This window comes from Sus scrofa, chromosome 10, assembly GCF_000003025.6.
Source record: "Sus scrofa isolate TJ Tabasco breed Duroc chromosome 10, Sscrofa11.1, whole genome shotgun sequence".
NCBI lineage: Eukaryota > Metazoa > Chordata > Mammalia > Artiodactyla > Suidae > Sus > Sus scrofa.
The window spans coordinates 24,611,362-24,631,622 of NC_010452.4; the positions used below are offsets into that span (position 1 = coordinate 24,611,362).

Here is a 20,261-nt window from a genome sequence, read left to right on the forward strand (position 1 = left end):
CTCTGCCTGACCCAGTCTGACCTCTGCTCCTGACTCTTGAGTGGCCCTGGGAGGCGGGCGCTGCAGATCCTACTTCTGGAGGGCTTTTGGGGTACCCGCTGCTTGTAGCGTGCTGGCGTGTGGATGAAGCTAACGTGTGAGTTAATATCTTCTGTGGGAACAGAGAAAAGGAGAAGACAGAGGTGGTCCCTAGCCTTGTGTGGAACTTACCTAGAGGCAGATGGTTTCACTTTGTGTTACGGAGGCCCCGTCCTGAGACATGAGGGCTGGAGAGCCTCCCTGACCCCTCTGCTGGGGCTGGTTCATGACCTGGTCTGAGTTAGAGTAACTGCTACCCAAACAGGCTGCTGAGTGACGATGGTCCCCCGTAGAAGATCCCCCTCTTCCCCGGCTCTGGGCCTGGAGAGGTGTGAGGACAGCCAGAGCATTGGCCCTGTGGACCCCGGGCTTCTGGGCAGATCCTGGCCGTGCTTGGGGCCCCAGGCACACCGGCCTGTGTTCTGAGTCTATGTGAGCTGCCCGGGGCTGTGCAGACCCGGACTCAGAGCTGTGGGAAAGCAAAGCCGAGTGTCCGGCGTGGGCCATGTGGCCCCCGTGCTGGAGCCACGTGTGTTAGAGCAGCTCTCTGGTCTTGGCCACGGCCACCTGGTGGGAAGGTGGCCAGGAGACCACGCCAGAGCCTGCAGGTTGTTTCTGGATCTTGAGGCTTCAAGGCTGATCGTTAAACACAGAAAGGCTCACCTTGGCTGTTGCAGGGACACTCGAGTATATTCACATATTTCCTTGTACCGTAGGTATGTTGTGTGAGTTCCAGAAGGTGTAGAATTCTTCAGGAGCCAGAAGCAGCCACAAGGAAAGGTTCAGGCCTGCACAGCAAAGCACCCACGGCATCCCAGACATGTTAGGGCAGCAGGCTGTGTGGTGGAAGGTGGCTCTCCTCCTGGCATTTGAAATGAACTTCCTAAAATGTTCACTTAGATGGCCTGGTCTGGCCCCATACACGTGATGAGGGGGTGCTCTGGGCACCGCTGACCCAATCAGCCAGCCCTGAAAGCAGAGAGCTTTCCTGGCCGATGACGGGATGGGAGAGCCTCCCAGCCATGGCCTCAGCCTGAATGAGCGTGAGAGCAGGGTCTTCCCCGAGCTGCAGATGAGCCGCTCACGAGAGCCTGAGCAGGGTTGAGGCAGAGCCGGCCTGGGCTCCTGACCTGCAAACTGAGACTGCCAGTGGCAGTGCCAGCGGCTCAGGGGAACTAGTCCAGTAAAGAGCGTACTCAGAGATCTTCATTGTTCAGATGCGGGGGGCACCTAACACGGGCCCCAGCATCTCTGTCCCCTACTGTGACACCTTTGTGTGCATCTTGGAGGGTTTATCCCCCGCCATCCGTGTGTTTCTGGATTGTCCAGGATCCCCAAGCGTGCGACTGGAACAGTAGAGACTCAGCTAGGTTCTTGCCCACACTCCAGCCCGCTACCCCGGCTGTTGAGGTGGCAGAAGACCAGACAGCCTGTGTCTCTGAGGCGAACGTAGGAAACCATTCTTAAACTCAAAGGTTAGAAATCACTTTTCAGTGAGCTCCTGGCACGGCCACTTTGCTGTGGGTCCTCGCCAAGCCGTGCCTGCACCCCGAGCGTGAGGGGCCTTCCCAGAGCAGCTTGGGTTCCCCCTCTCAGCCGGGCGCCAGAACGAGGTGCCAGATGTTCCTTCTGCTCCGGCCTTCTTTGGGGAAGTGAGAAACCGGAGACATTTCCCATCGCTGCGGGTCAGGCCCTGACTCCCAGGAAACAAGAGTTATGCTCGTTTCGGTCCTGGCGTAGATGCGTGACGTCCTTTGCTCCTCTCCCTTGGGCCCAGCTTTCTCGAGCCACAGCTTTATTTTAAACTTGGTCAACAGAGTTTGGTTTTAATTATCTGCCTTCCTGAACTCCCGATAACTTCAAGTTAAAAGCTTTTGTAGGATTTTTCTAAGCCGACCTCTGGTGTTTTGAGGGCCCTACACATTTGTCAAATCAAAAGCAGCCTGGGTGCTGTCCCCTTGTAGGGTCACCCTGTGAATTAATGGTGATCTTCGCTCTGTTCTTTTATTAGAAACAGGCCCCAGCCAACAAGATGATCATGGGAGAATTTCAGGAGGTATAAAAGGAAGGAGCTTGCTTGCCTCTTGGTTTGGGACCATTTTTTAAACTACAGTCTTTCTGGCTCATCTTTCTTCTTCTTTTCTATTTTCTGAGTTCATGGCGGTTTCTGAGATGCTTTTGGTCTGTGCAGGCTGCTGCAGGCCCTGTCCACACCGTCTGTGGCCCCCAATTGGGCCAGAAAACCTGTGCAAGTAATTCCTTTCTGGAACAATTTCCATTTGGTTGAGACGCACCAGAGCCCCGTTGTTATGGCCATCACACCTTTTGTCTGCGGGAGATGGTAGGACCCACGGGCTTTAGTGGACACACCTCCCAAGATGTGCTGACTGGAGCCTGTGCCTGACCTGCAGCCTGGATGGAAGATGGGCCTGCTCTGACTTAAGTGGTGTCCTCGGTGCAAATAAGCTATTCAGACCTGGCTGCAAGAGTAACTGCAGTTTTCCAGGGAGGGAGCTCACAGGGAGAGGTGGGCCCCCCCAAAACGTGGATGAGCAGTGCCCAGGCCTCCAGGAGGCCGACTGCTTGGCCTCCTCGCCTGCTCCCCACTCGGCTGACTCTTAGACTCTTCTCAGGAGAACGCAGCCTTCGTTCCCCACCTCCCACGACGTCACTCACTGGCTCCCTGGCCCGAGACACCTTGGCGAGCCACCCTCTGCCTGACTCCCGCTCGGCTCCCCTGCGGGGCGGCGGCTGTTCTGGATGAGTGTCAGGATGGCAGGAGCTATGCTGCCTGGGAGCCGAGTCAAGTCTTCCCCGGTTCAGCAGCTCTGCTCCTTTTTCCCAAGAAACCCAAACTCTTCTCCCTAAAGCTTACCAAACACTGGGATATCTAGGATACCAGGCAGCCAAGCAAAACAGTCATTTCTGGACACGTGACATCAGAGGCCGGGGAACCGAGTCCTGTGTACTAATCAGCTGCCTTCCAGCCGCCGAGAACTTTCTTCTCAGGCTAATTTCTATTAAAACGAGAACCCCGTCTCCTTTAGAAACCCCGGGTGTCTTCCTTCTGTGAGATGATGCCGTTGGTGTATGGTGACCTCTGCTGCAGCCCAGGCTTGTCTGGCGAGGTCTGCGCTCTGCTCTGAAAGGTCGGGGGGCCCTTCCCAGGCCACAGCCGGGCTGGCCCCCCAAGGCAGTGCTGCAGAGCCTGCGGGTTCCAGGGAGCTCTGGGAGTCAGTGTCGCAAGAGCGAGGACTGCCCCGTAGGGAGTCCTGTTTCCTCTGACACCTTGATCAGGTGACACTCTCCTGCCTTGTCTACCGGCCATAAAGTTCACCCCAAAGACTTCGATGCCACAGATCCTGACGGCCTAAAGAATGTGACAAGCAACAGACCACGCCACTGGCTTTGCTCCCGGTGAGCAGCGATGTGCGTGTCCTTGGCCTCTCGGGCGGCAGTCAGCGCATGTGAGCGCCCTCGGCCTGCCTCCCCGCGGGCTGGCTTCGGGATTCAAGGGGCTGTTGGACAGCTGGGACCCTGCCCTTCCTTCCAGGAAGCAGGGGCTTTTCTGATGGCCCCGCTCACCTCTCCTTCGTGGCTCATGCCTGTTCTCATTTTGCCTGGGTTTCGGAGGTAGAGGCCAGCGTCACACACAGCATTCGAGGCTGCCGTGTGTCTGTCCGAGGCCTCTCTCAGGTGTGACGCTTCAGACCATCCCAAGTGAAAAGGTCGGGGGTGTGTCATTCTCACGGGAGGAAATCAGTGGCAATGGTGACGTGCTCTGATGGGCACATGGTGGCTAAAGGTTGAGACGAGGCCATTTCCCTCTTAGTGAAGAGAAAAGCGGCTTCTTCTTGGTGGCACAGCAGAAATTATCACAACCCTGTAAATCAAGTGTACTTCAATAAAACTTAAAAAAAAAAAAAAGGAAAGAAAGGAAAGCTAGTTCTTATAGAGGCAGGTGCCAGAGTCTAGACAGCAGCATTTACGGCTGGAGACGTAGCTGAAATGCTACCCAGCAAATCAGGCACTTACCAAGGGGAGGTCAGAGCACCTTCCAGTGAGATCCCACGTTTGAGGAAGAACCACGTCGGGAGGTGGACACGGCTTGTGGGTCGCTTACTCAGACTTCAGTGTGTGCACAGCCCCCAAAGATGGGCTTGTGCTTCAGCAGGGGCGCACGGAGGAGGCACGAGGCAGCCCCTCTGCTTGCAAGTAGTGGCCTGGCAGGGGTGCTGGTGCCATCTTTGCAAGGCTGTCCTGCACGGCCCTCCCACAGGGTGATGGCACGAGTGTAGACGGGCTTTTGGGGGGCATTTGGGTGCCTGTGAGCTCAGTGTCCATCTCAGGTCCAGGTGCACTTGCTCTCCTCCCCCAGCCACAGCAGTGGTGGTGGGGTAGGGTCGGGGGGGAACCAGCCTGCAGGGTGCACTTCCTGGTCACTGTCCCATGTAAGAGCCAGGGTGCCTGGTCCAAGATCTTGGTGCCCAGGGTCGTCAGAAGCTTGCTGAGCACCTGTGTTCTGGCCCACGGCCCCCGCTTGTGAACAGGGAGTGAGGTGGTTTACGGACCACAGGGACCCCTCCCCTAGCAGCCTGTTCTTAAACATGTGTGTTTCTCTGCGTCTTAGGAAGTCAGGCCCCAGGGGTCCCACTGCTCCTCTGCGCCCTCCTTCCCTGTCCACACACTATCGCGTCCTCAAGGTCTCCCTCTCTGTCATGCAGCTTCTCTGCTGCTCCCTCCTGGTGCCTCCCTGTGGGCCCTGGCACCCCGTGGGCCCTGAAATCAGAGCCCCTTGCATTTGCTGGTACACAGTTCAGCCCCAGGTATGCTTGGGTCTCGGGCGAGTCTCAGTGTACAGTCTTCCTGGGCTGTGAGCCTTAGCCACCCCTACACACACACACACACACACACACACTCACTCACTCACTCACCCCAGGCGGGCGCCTTCAGGCTCTGACCCCAGAACTGGCAAGCAGGCGTGGCCACCAGGTGCAGCCTCAGCACCCCCAGTGCACCTGGAGCGATTTTATCCAGGAATTCTGGAGACATGATTAAAATGGATTTTCTTTTGACGGAAGCCTTCCAGTCAAAGGCAAGAACCCTTAGTTAAGGTTGATAAAGTGATTGACAGTGTGGAGTGTTCATCAATCAGCATGAGACAGGAGTTCCTGAACTCCAGATTTCGTACGCGTCATAGGGGGCTCCGCAGGGATGTGTGAGAATGTTAAAGACACAGCACGTGCTTTTCTTAGGATGCCTCCGTCTGCGACCGGGCTTGTCTTCATTCAAAAGCCAATGAATGAAGACAAGCACAGGGGACCTTTGCAGTACCGGGCCTGTTGAAAAAGAATCTCCCAGGTTGAGTTGAGGCTGAGGGCGTCTGGAAAGTGTGCAAGGGCATTGATGAGTAAGCCCCGGACTGAAGGGGAAAGTTCCATGGGGAAGAGCCACCTTCAGCAAGGTTGCCTGTTCTGTCCCTCCAGCCTCGGTGCTGTCACCCTTTCCTGGGATGGCATTGGTGTGGTGTCACGCTGCCCAAGGGTCAACAAAGCAGGGTCACCAGTCATGCCCAGAAGTGCAGGGGTTCACTGCCCGGCTGTGGGCTCTCGGGCCCTGGTTTCTCGTCCTCTTTCTTTTGTCGATCCTTGAGGATTTTGTTGGTTGGTTTATTTACTTGTTTATTTATTGGCCGCCCTGTGGCACATGGAGCTCCCGGGCCAAGGATCATATCTGAGCTGCAGCTGCGAATTAAGTAAGCCACAGATGCAGCAGCGCCAGATCCCTAACCCACTGTGCGGGGCCAGGATCAAACCCGCGTCCCAGCACACCCAAGACACTGCCGATCCCATTAGGCCACGGTGGGAGCTCCAGGGGATTTTGCTATTTTTTAACACCTCTTAGAGACAAAACTCGATATATTCAAATCAACTGAGTTTTAATTTGCCCGAGTTCCCTTTTTTCAAAAGTGGAGATAAGAGGGTAGAGGTCATCTGTGATTAAAAATCGACGTGAGACATTCTCAGTGGCTGCTGTCTGCAGTGGCCGTAGGTAACGGAGTCCACAGATCTGTAAGCCTCCTCTCCCCTGCGGTCTCGGCACATTCTTATCCTTGGCGTGTTGTTACCACCATCCTGAGACCAGGATGAGCCCCTGGTCTGCCCTCTTCAGCGTCTCTAGCAACCCGCCCCAGGGAAGCCGGGCCTGTCCTCAGCCACTGCGGTGGTTGGGGGTCTGTGAGCTGAAGGAGAGTAGCAGAGAGGCAGCTTCACAGAACAGTTTGGGAGGCAGTCCTTTTACATGTTGCTGAATTCCAGTTTAATTCCCTTGCGGCTAGTGGGTCACGGACACCAGCTGAGACATCTGATTTTAAAAGTGCGTTGAAATGGAATTGATACCCATCCATCCCTTGCTAATGCTGATTTTTTGTTTGTCTCCTCCCCTCTCTAGCATGACAGACTTTCTAGGTAAGAACTTCCCTGTTTTATGTGCATGCTTCGCACTTGTGAGTCGGTGCATGTCTGGTTGCACGCAGCTTCCTGTAGTTTGTCGCATTTCCACACCCCCCATCTGTTTCGTTCCACAGCCAGCGCAGCGATTCCCGCCTTCCTTGTCTCCTGCCTACAGGGAGGCTCCCACTCGGGTCACTCTGAGCCCTTCCCTCTACGTTGGTTTCCTTGGAGCACCTGTCCCAGGCTCTGTGCCAGGTGCCAGGGAGGCAGAAATGAGATGCTGTCCTTGCCCCAGTGAGCACCTGGACAGACAGACCATCTCAGTAGGATGTAGCAGGTGCTGTCAGGGGAGCAGAGGGATGAGGCGGGTAGCCTGCTCCTGGTTCAGGGCCTTCACCGCCGAGCAGACCCCGTGGTTCAGCAGTGGGCCTGACACAGTCCCTGGGCCTGGGCTGAAGACCCACTTAGCAGCCGCTGAAAAGGTAAAGCATCCTCTCAGTGTTGGAGGAATGATCCTCGGTAATCCGCACACGGTGTCAAAGGATGAGACCAAAATAACAGAGACAGTGCAGCCAAAAGCAGAGCCCCTGACTTCCGCTGCTCCTCTGATGAAGAATGTTAGAAGGTTGAGTCTCACAACTTGTCCAGTGATTGAGCTGAGAGACATATTTTAAAATTTACAAACTTGCTTTTGCTTACCCTCTCACCAGGTACCAGCTGAGGATAAATATAATCTCCATCTAACCCAGCTGAAAATTTGTTCTACAAAATTGGTGGAGAGTGGTGTTTTCCTATAGTTAATTTTTTGTGAGTTTTGTTACCTTATAATGGCCATTTATGAAAAGAAATTCCCCTAAAGACTTCAACACATGCTATAAAACTGTAGTGATTAAGACAGTGAGATACTGAAGGTTGATGGAACACACTAGGTGGCTCCCAGAAGTCCATGCGACTTTCCAACTCAGTGCAGAGAAGGTTACTCAGTAAGTGACCAGTGGGACAGTGACCTGAATTGGAAATCTAGATCCCTCTCTCAAGCCATACTAGAAAAAAACAAACAAAAAACCCACCAAATTTCAGAGGGATTACAGTTTTTAAAAGAAAAAAATTTTACTCCAAAAGTGGAAGAGAATATTGGAGTGCTCTTTGTGGCACAGTGGAAATGAACCCAACTAAGATCCATGAGGACAGGGGTTCTATCCCTGGCCTTGCTCAGTGGGTCAAGGATCCAGTGTTGCTGTGCGCTATGATGTGGGTTGCAGACACGGCTCAGATCCGGCATTGCTATGGCTGTGGTGTAGTCCAGCAACTACAACTCCAATTCAACCCCTAGCCTGGGAACTTCCATATGCCACGTGTGTGGCCCTAAAAAAAGTAAGTAAATAAAGTGGAAGAGAATAATTATAATCTTTATATAGTATACCACAAGGTAAAAGTTGTCCCTTTTTTGGCCGCACCTGTGGCATGCAGAAGTTCTGGGGCCAGGGATTGAACCCAAGCCACAGCTTAACCTGAACTACAGACATTGACGATGCCAGGTCCTTAACCCACTGAGCCACCAGGGAACTCCAAAATTTGTCCATTTTAATTACACAAAATTTAAAAATTTCTGCTAGTAAAAGGTACCAGACACAGAGACAAAAAAATGGGAAAAAATTTTTTGCAACCTACATTAGATAGTTTTGAAAGCCTTACTGTATATAGGATGGTCTGCAGTGTAACAGGCAGAAGATTAACAAAGGCTACAACAGGTGATTCAGAAACTAAGATAAATTACCAGAGACCAGGACGATTTTAAAATGTTCAAACTGACAACAGGAAGATATTTCTCCTGTCGGATGGATAAGGACCCTCTCTAAAGGGCAGTGTGGCAACACATAGACCAATATCTAAAATGTATTTGCCCCTTGACCAAGCCGTTCCACTGCTCAGATTTTATCCCGGGAAAATAACTGAACAAAAACACTAAGATTTGGAGACGAGTCTTCCCACTGTAGCATTATTTGTAAGGAGTTAAAAAATCCTGGTGTGGGTGCAAGTCTCCAGGATGCTGTTCTCGTGCGGCCATGCAGCGAGGCTGCCGTTGCTCCCACAGCACCCTGCCCTGCCTGCAGCGTAGTGAGAGGGGAGGGGAGGGGAGAGCAGGGCGAGGCATGAGGCAGCATCAGGCTGCTCCGATTTTATTACAGAAACACTGGCTTTGCCACGACATGAACCAACCTGTGAGTGGTGGTGGTTCTGGGGCAGGACTCGGGGGGTGACCCCCACTCACTTTTCATTAGACATAGGGTGCCAGGGCTTAAATTTCTCAGCAAGCACGTATTGCTTTTGCAATCAGGAAAGTCAACAAAGAGGGTTTTTGTTTTTTGGGTTTTTTTTGCCATTTCTGGGGCCGCTCCCGTGGCACATGGAGGTTCCCAGGCTAGGGGTCGAATCGGAGGTGTAGCCACCAGCCTACACCACAGCCACAGCAACGCGGGGATCCAAGCCGCATCTGCAACCCACACCATAGCTCACAGCAACGCCAGATTCCTAACCCACTGAGCAAGGGCGGGGATCGAACCCGCAACCTCATGGTTCCTAGTCGGATTCGTTAACCACTGAGCCACGACGGGAACTCCAGCAAAGAGGTTTTCTTTACCAGACCTTTTTCAGGATAGGAAGAAAAGACTGTTGTGGGAACTGCTGTAGGACTTAGCCCCTGGTGTCCTTAGGAGCGTGCCCCCGCCCACATCACCCTTAATTGCTCCTCTGCCTCTTCTGGTACCTAGTCCTCCCCCCCCACACTAGCTGCCACGGGACAGAAATGTCAGGCAGAAGCCCCACAGCCGTGCCTCCTCAGACCGTCCCGCTTCTGCAGGGCTGCTTTGTATGTAGCAGTTTCACAGGCCACATTTTAGACTAGAATGAGCAAAGTCCCGGAAAATACAGACCAGTGTTTAGGATGAGAGCGATGGGCATCCACTTAAACAGGACGTCGGCTGAGACGCCCTTCCACTCACCAGTCAAGGCTGGAAGACCACCGTCCCCAATACCACAAGCTCGGCTGTGCAGGATGTCAGGTCCTGACCACAGACGCAGCACTCTTGATGTAGGGCCAGACGAGAGGAGAAGGCCAGCTGTCTTGGCACTGGGGTGGCGCCCTGGGAGTGCTTGGCCTGCCGGCGTGTGCCCCCTCCTCGCCCCCGCCCAGAGCTCCAGGGCCACGTGGTTCTGCCTCACTGACAGTCCACTGGGTTTGTTTTCTAAGAGCCATTGCCACCCAAGGCACTTTCGGTTTTACTTATTTTTTAGGGAGTTCCCTTCGTGCCTCAGTGGTTAATGAACCCATCTAGCATCCATGAGGACACAGGTTTGATCCCTGGCCTCACGCAGTAGGTTAAGGATCTGGCGTTGCCATGAACTGGACTGGTTCCTAGCCTGGGAACCTCCGTGTGCCACATATGTCAGTAAAACTTTTTTTTTTCTTTTTAGGGCCACACTGGTGGCCTGCACATCGATTTACAGTGTGGTGTTAATTCTGCCCTACGGCAGAGTGAGTCAGTCAGACGTGTCCTCACTTCCATTCTTTTTCAGGTTCTCTCCCACACGGGTCATCACAGGATACAGGTCCCCATTGGCCAGTCATTCCTTCCGCCTCCGTGTGCATACACCCAGCCCAGACCCCCAACCTGTGCTTTTAAAAGCACATTCTCGAGGGAGTTGCTCAGCCCTAAACTCGTTTGAAAAGCTCCGAGGTTTAAGTCAGCACATAGGCCCAGACTGCCCGTCTTGCCAGTTAGCCCCTTTCCCGCCCGGCGCCGAGGCCGAGGTGTCCTGGCAGAGCTGCCAGGCGCCTCCTCGGAAACGTGCGATCCAGCCTCCTTCCTGTTCTCCAAAACTACATCACCCTGTGCATCTCCTGCAGGTTGGAATCAGGAGGCAGCGATGCCGGCGGGGAGCGGGCGTCAGCGCGAGCCCGCCGGGAGGCCCGCCTCGCCACCCTGACCGGCCGCGCGGAGGAGGAGAACAGCGGCAGGGACTATAAAAAGGTGGGCCCCGCGCCCCTGAGTGTGGGGTGGGGCACGTAGGCCCCCTGGTGGGGAGGCAGCAGAAAGGTGCTCGGGGACAATAGCAACCCCCGCGGTACCCCCGCTGAGAGAGGCCCTCCTGTGGTCATCCGTGCTGGACGGTGCACCTCTGGCGAGACAGTTAGAGGTGTAAGGAGCAGGGAGGGTCTAGAATCATAGATGGGGAGAAAAAGCAGCACTGTCTGGGCCCCGCAGGACCACTTGGTAGACTCTGATGTTTTTAGCAAACACGTGCTTTAATGAGGTCCTGTCGGCATCAACCAGATACTTCTTGGTGATGATAAATAATAAAAATCTGGTTTAGAGGATTTACATCACTTTACGGTTCTTGCAGCAGGGAGCCCAGCTCCAGGGACCAGCCCCAGAACCTTCCTTCAAGGGCTTGAGATGCCAGAAAAAAAAACTTTTTCATTAAGAAGTGTTTGTTTTGGGGGGTTCCCGTCATGGCGTAGCGGAAGCAATCTCACTAGGAACCATGAGGTTACGGGTTCAATCCCTGGCCTGGCTTGGTGGGTTAAGGATCCCATTTGCCATGAGCTGTGGTGTAGGTCGAAGACTCGGCTCAGATCTGACGTTGCTGTGGCTGTGGCGTAGGCTGGCAGCTGTAGCTCTAATTAGACCCCTATCCTGGGAGCCTCCATATGCCACAGATGCAGCCCTAAAAAGAAAAAAAAAAAAAGAAATGTTTGTTTTATTTATGTTTTGTTAAGCAGAACTTGGCTTAAATCAATACACACGCTAGGGCAGCTCTTAAAAACAAATCTCTTTTGCGTGGGAAGCACATTTGTAAGCTGTGCAGAGCCCCCCCCCCAGCAGGAGACGGAAGTTGGAAGTGTCCTCTGCCTGCAACACCCAGGTCTTACCCCCCGACCGACCCTCGGCCCGCATGGAGTCTGGGGCGGTGATCCTGGGTGCGGAGTGTCACCACCAGCGTGTGGCGACACTGAGTAGTTCCGGGAGCCTCCGGGTGGGTGACCTGAGCCCCTCTCCCCTCCCTCAGCTGTACGAGAGTGCCCTGGCAGAAAACCAGAAACTGAAGACAAAACTTCAGGAGGCCCAGCTGGAGCTGACAGACGTGAAAGCCAAGCTGGAAAAGATGGCCCAGGTGAGGCAGGGGGACGGGCGGGCAGTCGGCAGGACGGCCCTGGCCAGGGCCTGACTCGGGGGTTCAAACAGCACTTGACGTAAACCTGGAAACTGATGGCTCCATGGACAATTCCTGGTGGCCTGAGTGCTAGGGATTAATATTATGGGTTAGCTGCTCGTTTCTCAGTCGGAGAGGAACAGACTGTGTATGAGCGCCTCCTGCCATCCAGCTGTCTGCACACCACCCCGCCCCCACCCCCACCCCGCAGAAGCTCCGACAGCGCATCCCTTGACCCTTGGGGTCCAGGCTTCAGGGCCGTGAGCAAGCGCAGGGATCGCACAGTCAGAGCAGCCTGGGTCGCTGGGGAAGAGCAGTGACTTTCTAGCCAACTGCTTCGCTGGGTGTGTCGGAACATACTTAGCTTTTGCCAAATACAAGTTACTGAATTCAGAAGACGTGCTGTTTACCAAACATGGAATTGTCTGGCAGGACAACGGAGGGAGGGCCCGTCAGCTCGCACAGCTGCGGGGGGCGGTTCACGGGGACGCGGTTTCCACTTGAAAGGCCCCCTCAAGCTCTAGGAGGCTAGGATTCCACCAGCACAAGACACATCTCATTCTTTGTCCGAGTGAACTGGCTCAGTTCTCTGGGCTGTGAACTCAGTGAGACCACGGCTCAGGCTCGGCCTGGAGGTCTAAGCGGCACAGCTGCTGTGTCCGCCGCTCCCCTTTCCTTCTGCTTGTAGCGGTTCAGGCAAAGGCAGGCGCCGTGACCTTCAGACCAGAAGGTGAGAGCCCAGGACAGGAGCCAGAAATCCACGTCTTACTGCTGGTTCTGGCTGCTACTTAATTTTTGGGGGGAAAAAAAAAAAGAAAGAAACCTCTGCAGGAAGACTAGCGTGATATCTGTATTTATTAAATGTTTCTGTGCCTGGTGTTGGAAATAACAATAGTCATTCTGTCATCACGAAATGTCTGCTGATGGTCAAACGTTGCGCCCAGGCCTGATGTGCCGAGGGAGAGGGGCTCAGGGTGACCCTGAAGCTGTTCTGCCCTTTGCTATCTTTATAGCTAGAGGGGCGGCTCAATCTTGATAGCCCCTCTGCAAATTCATATTGAAGGCCAAAGACCTAAGATAAAATTCTAACCTTTTATGCAAAAAAAAAAAAAATCTTATTTAATCGGGAAGCCCAGAGGATAAAACAGAAAGAGTGGACATATTCTGGTCAGAGCAGGGCAGGCCCATAAATGGACCCCTGAGGCCCCGAGAGCCCAGCCCCAGTGGAAACCACAGCCTCCGTGCCCGGCGCAGAAGGAGCAGAGCCGGACGCTTGCTCAGAAGGGCACCTGGAGCCTTTCAAAGGACAAAAAGCACTTTCTTCCTCAGGCTGCAGGATTAGAGTTGGGGAGGGGCGGTGAGGTGGGAGAATGCATGTGAGTGTGGGGTGTGTTTGTGCGTGTGTGAGTATATGTGTGTGCATGTGTGTGTTGTATGTGTGAGTGTGGTGTGTGTGTGGTATGTGTACACACGTGTGGTTTGTGTGTGCGTGTGGTATGTGCATGTGGGATGTGCATGTGTGAGTGTGGTGTGTGAGGGCTAAGTCTTTGTACTCGATGAGACCCTGTCGAATTTCCGGGAGTGCCCCTGCCGCCTCTCTCTCCTGGTGGGAACCCCGTAAGTGTGGAGGGAATGTTAGGTTTAGCGGCCTGTCAGACCTGTGCGCTGGGCCTGCTGTGCTGACAGCTGCTTCTGGACGTCCGGCGGGAGTGGTCTAGGCTGGCCATCTGGCCCTGAGACAGCTCCAGTCACAACTGCTCCTTCATTTGCACCCGCAGAAACAGGACAAGACCCCTGACCGGTCGTCGGTGCTGGACGTGGAGAAGCGGGTACGTGTGGGTGGCGCAGCCCGGCCCCTCTCCCCGGGCGTCTCTGTGCTGTTCGTGCCCACAGAGCCCTTCTGAAGAAGGCAGACTCCACACGGTCCATCCTCAGCTTAATGACCATTCTCTCTGGGATTCTGGACGGTGGTTTAGTCGCTAGTCCTGTGGACTCCTCAGAGTTCAGGCCTCTCCCCTGGCCCAGGCTCGGTGGGGTGGCAGGGCCTCTAGAGGCCACCCCGGGTAAGCAGACCTGTACACTCCCACTTGCTGCAGTGTATTGGGTCCGAGGCCTGCCTGCCCCTTGAGAACAGAACAGGAGGGAACAGCCGGGCCCAATGCCGCTGGAACAGGTTTTAGGACTTGAAACATGAGCCGACAGAGTGGCCTCTGGCTCAGCCACTGACCCCTCCTGACGTTCTTTATTTGGGAAAAGTAGATTTATTGGTGAACTCAGCTCTGACTTGATCTAGGCATGTCGTACGTTCCTATCTAGTTGGAAAGCAGCTCAGTTTTGTTTACATCCTATAGCACTGGGTTCCGGCTCGGTCAGGAGTCAGGTGTCGGGGAGAAGTGAGCTTGGGGGGAGGCTGCTGTTTGTCCATTGGCAGAGACATCTGCCTCCCCCTGACACTGGAGCAGCAGCTCCTAGGAATTTGGGGGGCATCACTGGAGACCCCACTTTGTTAATAGACAGTAAGGCTCCTGGGCACTTTTACAGAGGGGCTCCAGGCAGCCTGGTCCAAGTCTGATGCATGTAAGCGAGTCTTGGAACCATCTGGCAGGAGATGAGATGACGTGGTTTTATCGGGGTGGGACCCGTGGTGCTCCAGCCCCTCCAGCCGGCTGGGGTTTGCCTGAGCCACGAGGCTGCTGATCTCTTGGCGGCTGGACCTGGGGGCAGAGATGGGGACTCGGATTTTCAGCTCCCTTCCGAATCATCTCCTTGTTTTGAACAGGAGAGGCGAGCCTTGGAGCGGAAGATGTCGGAGATGGAGGAGGAGATGAAGGTACAGGAGGCCCGCAGGCGGCGTGCGCACTCCACTGCTCGGGACGGGTGGGGGATGGGGTGAGACTGCGCCCCTAGGCGCTTGGCGAACAAAGGGGACGGGTTCCCCTGGGCTGGAGGCCAGCCTGAGCTAAGGTTTTCTGAGCCTCGGCTTCACCCTCAGGGGCCGCCTGAGCTACGACAGCAGGGTCTAGCTTCGGCCTCCCGGGAGGAGCCCGGGCACAGCCAAGACCTCCCCTTTGTGGGAGGAATGTGGCTGGAGTCATTCTGCAGTGAGTTTCATTCCCCAGCCCACCTGTGACATCCAGCTGTCCCTGGCACAGGCGCACACACCTGCCCCCAGGCCCTGCAGTGACTATCCCTCCACATGGGCCAGTCTGAGCACGGGAGCCTCTCAGGACCTGGTATCTGGGCTGCTGTACAGGGCTGTGCCCGTAGTCACTGAGCATCTGCTCAGCATTTCTCTCTAGACGCATCTTCACCTGGTGAAACATGGGTTTCTCTCCTGGGAACCAGAAGCACTGGGAGGCTTCCCAGAGCTCTTTCTGTGGGAGGGGCCCTTAGGGGCAGTTGGGGCCTTTTGTTCCCATGGCCTGGGAAGAGTTTCTTGCGGTTGAGAGGGTCCAAATTGACACAAGATCCAGCACCCAGAATCTGTCACTCTGGCCGCAGAGCCAGGGCGGATGTGCCCCAGGTGACCCTGCCTGCGTGCAAGGGGGGTATAGGCAGGTGACACCCGGTGCCTCCCCAGCTGACCCACAGCAGCAGGACACAGAGCGGCTGGCGGTCGGCGCTCCCCGTGGTGAGGGAAGCACCTGCAGAGCTGCCTGCTGCCCTAGGCGGCGCTCCCTGGAGTGCAGCTTGTACACGGCTGGCCACTGAGTCTGCAGCTCTCGGTGGCATGGGGGCCCCTCTATTTCTGAAGCCTGGGAGTTGTACCCTCTGTTGGGAAATGTTCCAGATGCTTCTCGGGACCTAAATAGGGCCCAGCTGGGGCTTTGCAGCCATTCCCAGCCAGGGTCTGTCTTGCCCTGGGCCCTGCATGAGGCCAGGCGTTATCCCTGAGGGGAGCCGCTGGGCCTGTTGGGCTCAGGTTGCCCTCAGCGCTGTGGGCTGCGCAGGTGCACCTCTGAACCCTTAGCCTCTCAGACTGGTGAGCAAGGTCATGAGCTCCTGTCTTTCTTCGACGGAGCTCAGACTCAGGGCTCCCATCAGCCCTGAGTCCTGCCATTTTCAGTGCAGCCCAGGCCAAACTGTTTAGCCCTAAGCCAATAGGTGAACCAATCGGAAACTGATTTTTTTTTTTTTTTTTTAAGTTAAAAAGTCCATTCATTGCATCACCTGCCCTCGCTCTGCACTGCCAGTTGCACAGCCGTGGGGGAGGAGCTGCAGCTGGTTCACCTGGGCACTATCCCGCACCCCCAGGAGCATGCCAGCCATCTGCTGGCCGACTCTGGGTTGTTTGTGTCTGGACCTTCTTTGGGGCAGAGGCGTCAGATATATACAGACTCAAACATTGGCCTCTGGGGGATAAGGAGATGCCTGGTCAGCTTTCGAGCTCTTCTTCCAGACGACACCCTCTGGGGTGTCTTTGCTCAGTGGCCAGATCTGCTCACACCGGGACCCAGCTGAACTGAGGGCCAGTGCCCTGTTGGGTCTCTGCAGGTGCTCAGACCTTCTAGGAGTGTCAGGAAGGAGCAGGGCGGGGGTGGGGGTGGGGCAACCTCCAGTGACCCTGAAGAGTCGGCCAGTGCTCAGGGACAGAAGGCGACTTGAACCTGCTTTCTGACTCTGGCGAGTAAAGGCCAGGTGACACAGGACCCGGAGATGTCTGTGGGGCTCTGGTGGTGACATGGCCTGTGCCTCCCTGGCCTTCACTCGGAAAGGCAGGTCTTATGAATCCTCCCGGGGAAAGAGCTCAGGGGCTGGGTCAGAGCGAGGCCGTGAGCAGCCCCTGGCAGTGCCTGCATCAGGCCTAGTGCTTTTCCACTGCAGCCTCCCCCTGCCCCAGGCCCTTGCATGAGGGGCCCAGCAGCCAGTCCCTGCTTAGGTTGGTATTGGATTTATTTGACTTGCTCTGGAAGCACTCCTGGCTGACCCTGGCTGACCCTGCTCCATCCCCGCTCCATGTCCCAGCTATACCCAACCTTCCTGCCTTTGCAGCCATGTCCTCCTCCCTTGACCTCTTGTTCTCACACATCCATGAGCCTGTCATGTTCAGTGTCACTTCTGAGGAAGGAGGCATTGCACACAGGGACCGTGGCTTGGGCCCAGTGGCAGCCCGAGAGAGGACGAGAGCCAGGGACTTCCCGTTGTCCCTACCCATCTGGTTACGTAGCCCCTGTCGTGCTGCCCCCGTATCCCCCCCCTCCCCGCCCCGGAGGTCACACACTTGCTCCAGAGGCCCTCCCTGCTCAGGGAAAGAGATTGAGCTGTTTGTCTCTGCTTGTTTTTCCTTTTCACTGTTTTCCCTTCATGCTGCTTTTCCTTTTCTTGCTTCCTTCACTCCCACACGCCTGTCCTCCTCCTGTAGCTTTTCATTTCTGTCCCTCCCACCCAGGCAGGCATGAGAGGCCTCTCTTGGTCCCTGCAGCCCGCAGGACGGTCCCCCACCTTCCTCCTCTGAGAGCTGATGTCAGCCTCGGGCTGAGAGCTCTGAGGAAGGGCAAGCAACCACGAGCAGGCCCAGGCCTAGCGCCAGCTGCTGGCAGTTCTGGACCCTTCATGGGTCCCGGGGTTAGGAAGGACCTCTGTGGCCCAGTTGTTCTGTTTGCGACAGTAACGCTTGGGAACAGCTGGACTAGTAAGTGCCTGGGCCAAGCAGGCCCTTTGTACGCGGCTCTAACTCCAGACTGGGGGTCTGTCCGTGGCACCTTGGTGACCTGCAGACAGGGGGTGCAGACCCTCCAGCAGGTTGGGGTGGGTGAGCGTGTCCTGGTCCTAGAACAGGCTTCCGGTGCCGGGCAGGGCTAGCAGAGCGGTGAGCTTCCACGGCAGGCAGGAGGCCTTCTAACCGGACCTGCCCCCTCAGAAGAGGCCTCAACGACAGACCCTCCTTTACTTTTAAAAATGAAACATCAGGTGAGAGAAGGACCCAGAAGGAACAGCAGTGAGAGGAAGGACACAGGGACCATGCTGCTCCTGCCTCGCTCGCTCTTTTCCCTCCTTGCATGCGAGCTGAGATCAGAAACAGAAGGTCACGTGATTTCTTTGTCCCACTCTTCTCTCCTCTGGTCTCGTCTCTGTCTGTGTGTCTGTCTGTCCCTCTGTGTCTCACTCTGCAGAGCCTCCACCAGCTAAAACAGATTCAGACCTTGAAGCAGATGAACGAGCAGCTGCAGGCTGAGAACAGGGCCCTGACCCGAGTTGTGGCCCGGCTCTCGGAGTCCACGGAGCCCGCGGAGCCCCAGGGGCCCTAGTCCCCCTCCTGCACCTCATGTCCCTCCTCCTCCGCTCCAGGCAGGTGCCCTCTTGCTGTCAGTCCCGGGCTCTGCACTCGCCCCGCAGCCTCCGCATGCAGGCTCCTGAGACAGCAGAGCGGGCCGAGGCGTAGGGGGGCTGCAGCTGGCTGTTTGATGAGTTGTTCCCCTCGAGACTGAACAGGGGTCACACAGGAGCCGCCTGCCTGTATAGGGACACTCAAGTCCTGGGAGCTCACTGCTAGACCAGGGCGGGCTCTCAGTCAGCAGCCCCAGTGTCGCCTGGTTCCTGGGTGATGGTGCCAAGGACAGGGCCAGTGTCCCAAGCTTGTGGGAGACATAACGTACCCAGTCCAGGCCACCCCTCAGGGTCCGTGGTCCAGGGTTTGTTCAGCGCTCCCCTGCTGCTCTGCATGTGGCCAAGACTAGGAACCAGGCAGGGAGCAGCGTGTCCCTGCACTCAGCCCACCCAGCCACCACCCGCAGACTGGCATGTGTGCTGTATGCGCCTTCACGCTGGGCCTTGGCCTTCTCCTCCCTCCTTGGGGGCGTCGCCCCCTCCCTGTCACAGATCTGTGCCCTCCCTGACAGGACGGGGGCTTTGCAGAGGAGGTGGTGACAGCAGGGAGCAGGGCCCGTGTCACCTGTGAACCAAGAAGCACAGAACCGGAGGCCTCTCCCTGCATGTGGGTCTGAAAGACAGGCCCATGGCTGGCTCGTTTCCCGGCGTGGCCACGTGACAGCCTGGCGGGTGCCCACTGCTGAGCCATCTCACTCCCTGAGATGAGTTTCTAATTTCCAGCAATGATCTAATTAGTCCTGATCAAGGCCCATTCTTTTTTCTGCCTGTCTGCTGTGCCTTCAGGGTCAGCAGCTGGCCGCTAACACCCACTAGATCTGAAGCCGCAAACTACCCTAAGGGCTGAGCTGCCATACTGCTGGGGGTGCCCGCAGCCCGGTGCCAGCACCGTGCCCTGCTTGCAAATGCACATCAGGGCCAGACTCCACACCGACGTGGGGCAACCTGGGGGCTGTTTTGTATTGGAGGCACGGGAAGGGGCAGAGCTGGGGCCCAAACTCCTGGGCTCCCAGCCACGGACGGGCCGCTTGTGAGGCTGTGCAGCACCCTGTCTGCTCTTCCTTGTTTAGCCCAGAACAGTCATGTTCCGTGTGGAAAAAATGGAGTGAAAGATTAAGGAACTTGCCCCAGGCCCCTAAGAGGGCACAGTGCGGGGGCAGACCGCATGGGTCAGGCGGCGGGGTGCAGGGTGCCCCCTGGACGCCGCTTCAGAGGGGCCTCCTGGGCTGGAAGGTTTGCCACATGGAGGAGGCCAGCAGCAGGGCCAGTGGGAGCGGAAAAGCAGAAGAGGAACGGTATTTGGTGACACGTGAAGATTACATGGAATCGAGTTTCCGTGACCTTCCTGGAGCTGAGCTGTGCCCACGGCGTGTGCGTCTCATGACCAGTCATTGTCCAGCCCTTCATGGAAGGAATGCGCTGTCCCAGCCGAGGAGGCGGGGGACGGGCACAGGCAGAAGGTTTGCCCACCCTCCTGGTTTGGGGGTTCATTTCTTGGCTTTGTTAACAGTCCCCTGGAGAGGTGGTCTCCACTTACCAGTGCAGCACCAGTGGGGACCCTCGGGGCCGGAGGCCGCCCCACGCTCCTCCAGAGGTTGCCCAAGGGGGCAAGGGGCCGCAGTGGAGGAAGCGTGCTTGGCTCCATTCGTCCTTGACATCAGGCGGTGGCAAACTGGACGTCTGGAAACAGGAAAGCTGCCTTCAGAGTTGAGAAGAGAGAGTCTTGCAGCCCGTGTTGCTGTTTAATCGTCCAGCAGTGTCACATCCGTGTCCCCCGCCCCGGGGACCAGCTTTAGGCCCGACACTCCCTCCTCACGTCAGCAGGAGTGCATTGTGGCTGGGAAAGTGCCTCGTCCGGTTTTTTCCCAAAGAGCTGAGTTCTTAATGTGGAATAAGTCTCCAGGGTTTGACAGCTTGCTTGTACCTTTTTCGAAGGGAGGCGCTCAGATCTGACTGGACAGCTGCCGGCACCAAAATGCAGAGTGTGGCCATGGGGGGCGTCCACCTGCCACGGGCTCCTGTTCGGGGAATGCGGCCTCAGAGTCCCGCTGGTGCCTGGGCTGCAGGCCCCGGGGTGGGCTTGGGGGCACAGGGCTGCAGAGGTGGGCAGGTCATAGGGTCACATCCTCCTGGGGGCCTGGAAGCCCCGCCTGCTGCGAGGGTCAAGGGTGAGGATGGAAACGCAGAGGG

General features: G+C 56.2%; 1 protein-coding gene across 12 annotated transcripts in view; it reads left to right on the forward strand.

Moving 5' to 3' along the window:
- Positions 1 to 20,261, forward strand: part of PPP1R12B (protein phosphatase 1 regulatory subunit 12B) — a 173,462-nt gene that overhangs the window by 147,462 nt on the left and 5,739 nt on the right. For 8 of the 12 annotated variants that reach the window (XM_021064548.1, XM_021064547.1, XM_021064549.1 and 5 more), the window contains 6 exons: positions 6,529 to 6,545; positions 10,438 to 10,561; positions 11,601 to 11,705; positions 13,523 to 13,573; positions 14,524 to 14,574; positions 17,858 to 18,032. In XM_021064548.1, the coding sequence (XP_020920207.1) occupies positions 6,529 to 6,545; positions 10,438 to 10,561; positions 11,601 to 11,705; positions 13,523 to 13,573; positions 14,524 to 14,574; positions 17,858 to 17,992 (483 nt within the window). In that variant the 3' untranslated portion in view covers positions 17,993 to 18,032. The remainder of the gene's footprint in view (positions 1 to 6,528; positions 6,546 to 10,437; positions 10,562 to 11,600; positions 11,706 to 13,522; positions 13,574 to 14,523; positions 14,575 to 17,857; positions 18,033 to 20,261) is intronic. The other 4 variants (XM_013980127.2, XM_021064562.1, XM_021064563.1 and 1 more) reach the window with 1 other exon arrangement.